At 39.1% G+C, this 2,232-nt stretch overlaps 1 protein-coding gene across 1 annotated transcript; it reads right to left on the bottom strand.

Annotated features, from left to right (window-relative positions):
* Positions 1-991: 991 nt before the first annotated feature.
* LOC123786315 (olfactory receptor 4S2-like) lies at positions 992-1,960 on the bottom strand. Its single transcript, XM_045788556.2, is given in 1 exon segment — positions 992-1,960. A coding segment is annotated over 1 exon segment (879 nt). The 5' UTR covers positions 1,871-1,960.
* Between the last annotated feature and the right edge of the window lie 272 nt (positions 1,961-2,232).

Genomic DNA, 2,232 nt, shown 5'->3' on the forward strand with positions numbered 1-2,232 from the left:
TTGTGCCCTTTCTTTCTTTCAAATAAATAAATACAATCTTGGAAAATAAAATAAATTTATAAAAAAAAGAGCACAACAAAAAGAAAGAATTTTGTCCTTTTAAAAAACTGAAAATACTTTTAACCAAAAATTTGTAATACATCTCTTTGATTTAGTCATTTCAATAGTTCAAAGTCAATTCATTTTAGTTGCTTTAATGACTCTAGTCTGTGTATTGCAAAAATAAAAGTAGGATAATTTTCAGTAAAAACAATATGCTACTGGGATAATAGAGTATTCCAATTTTCCAGTAAGTTCTCTTAAACATTGTTCCACACCAAAATACGTAAAATGTTCCTTTCCCCCTTGAACAGAGACCATCCTTTGAGCAGTTTGTGAATTTACACTAACCTCTTAATGGTGTGCAGTGTATATTTCTATGTATTTATTTCTATATTTGTTATATTGTGTCATCATTATCTCTTTGTGAATGCATTTCCCCTACTATATTATGTGATATTTGTGGGGAAAGACTAGGAAAGGAAGGAAGAGGGTAAAAGGAAGAAAGCAAGAAAAGGAGGAGGGAGGAAGAGAAGCAAGGGAGAGAGGGTGGGAGGGACACAAGGAGGCAGTCTCTGGGGAGATACACTTCTGTTTTTAAGAGAAATGGTCAAAGTCCTCAGAGATATCTTTCTCTTGTAACCTCATTCTAAATCATTCATTATACAGTAAGAAATCTTAACTTGAATCGAAGGGATCTATCAAGCAGTTAAATGAGATACTCACACTGTTTACTTTCCTACTTTAAAGTAAGAGAAGATAAACCTTGACAGTATGGAAAGGTCTAAGTTTAGCCCACCTAAAGACAGAAAAAGAAAATTGTCTTAAATTTTTGCCTGTCCAAGGAACTCTTACAAGACAGTTCAATTTTAGAGAGTATTCCTTAATTCATTAGTAAGTTACAGACCACTGAAGGTATCAGCTAATTCTCTGATTTTGCAATTCTGACGAGCTATCCCTCCTGCTTTTCCTTCAAGGAGACCTTGAGACTCCATATCCGTTTCATGGCATTCTTTACATCCTCATTCCTCAGAGTGTACATGAGTGGGTTTTACATCGGGGTGATGGTAGTATAGAACACAGACACAGCCTTATCCAGTGGGAAAGTAGTGGATGGACGCAGATAAATAAAAATACAAGGGACAAAGAAGAAAGTTACTACAGTGAAATGAGACCCACAGGTAGAGAGAGCCTTGCGCCGGCTCTCTGAAGACCGCTTGCGAAGACTGAATAGAATGACGGTGTAGGAGGCCAGAAGAATGAGGAAACACCCCAGAGAGATGAGACCACTGTTGGCAATCACCAACATATTTACCAGGGTTGTATCAGCACAGGCAAGTTTTAGGACTGGGTGGACATCACAAAAGTAGTGGTCAATGACCCGATTATTGCAGAAAGGCAGCTGAAAGGTCAGGAGGGTCTGAACAAAGGAATGACCCAGGGCTCCTAACCAGGACAGTGATGCCAGCACAATACAAGCATTGGCACTCATGATGGTGGTATAACGGAGAGGGTGGCAGATGGCAGCATAGCGGTCAAAAGCCATAACGGTCAAGACAAAAATCTCAGCACAACCAAAAAAGTGGAAGGTGAACATCTGAGTTACACAGCCCCAGTAGGAAATGGTCTTTTTCTCAGAAATAAAGTCTGCAATCATCTTGGGTGCTGTGGCTGAGGAATAGGCAATGTCCACAAAGGACAGGTTACTGAGGAAGAAATACATGGGTGTATGGAGCCGGGGATCAGAAAATACCGTGAGCAGAATGAGCAGATTTCCCACCATGACCACGATGTAGAAGAGGAGGAATAAGGCAAAGAACATCAGTTGCATTCCAGGATCTTGGGAAAGTCCTAGGAATATAAACTCAGTGACATTGTTAGCCACTTCTGTGGGGACCCAGATGATACTGGCTTGGTGGCTCTCGTTCCCTGCAAAAATAAATAAATATCATAAACCACTGTAAGCATGGTGAAGCCTAACAGGAACAGTCTTATGAAAATATTTAAGTGATGCTAAATAGGAGATGAAATTCTTCGTACTTCTTGAACATAATTAATGGATATTTTTCTCACCATTAATTTTCTTACCACGTTATTGACTCACAACGGATTTTCTGTTAAACTTAGACCTATACTTCTCAAGTGTTAAATATGTGTAAGAATAGTACACACCATGGGGTGCCTGGGTGACTC

The sequence above is a fragment of the Ursus americanus genome, chromosome 4 (genome assembly GCF_024610735.1).
Source record: "Ursus americanus isolate L20-20 chromosome 4, mUrsAme1.1.p, whole genome shotgun sequence".
In the NCBI taxonomy this organism is placed as follows: Eukaryota; Metazoa; Chordata; class Mammalia; order Carnivora; family Ursidae; genus Ursus; species Ursus americanus.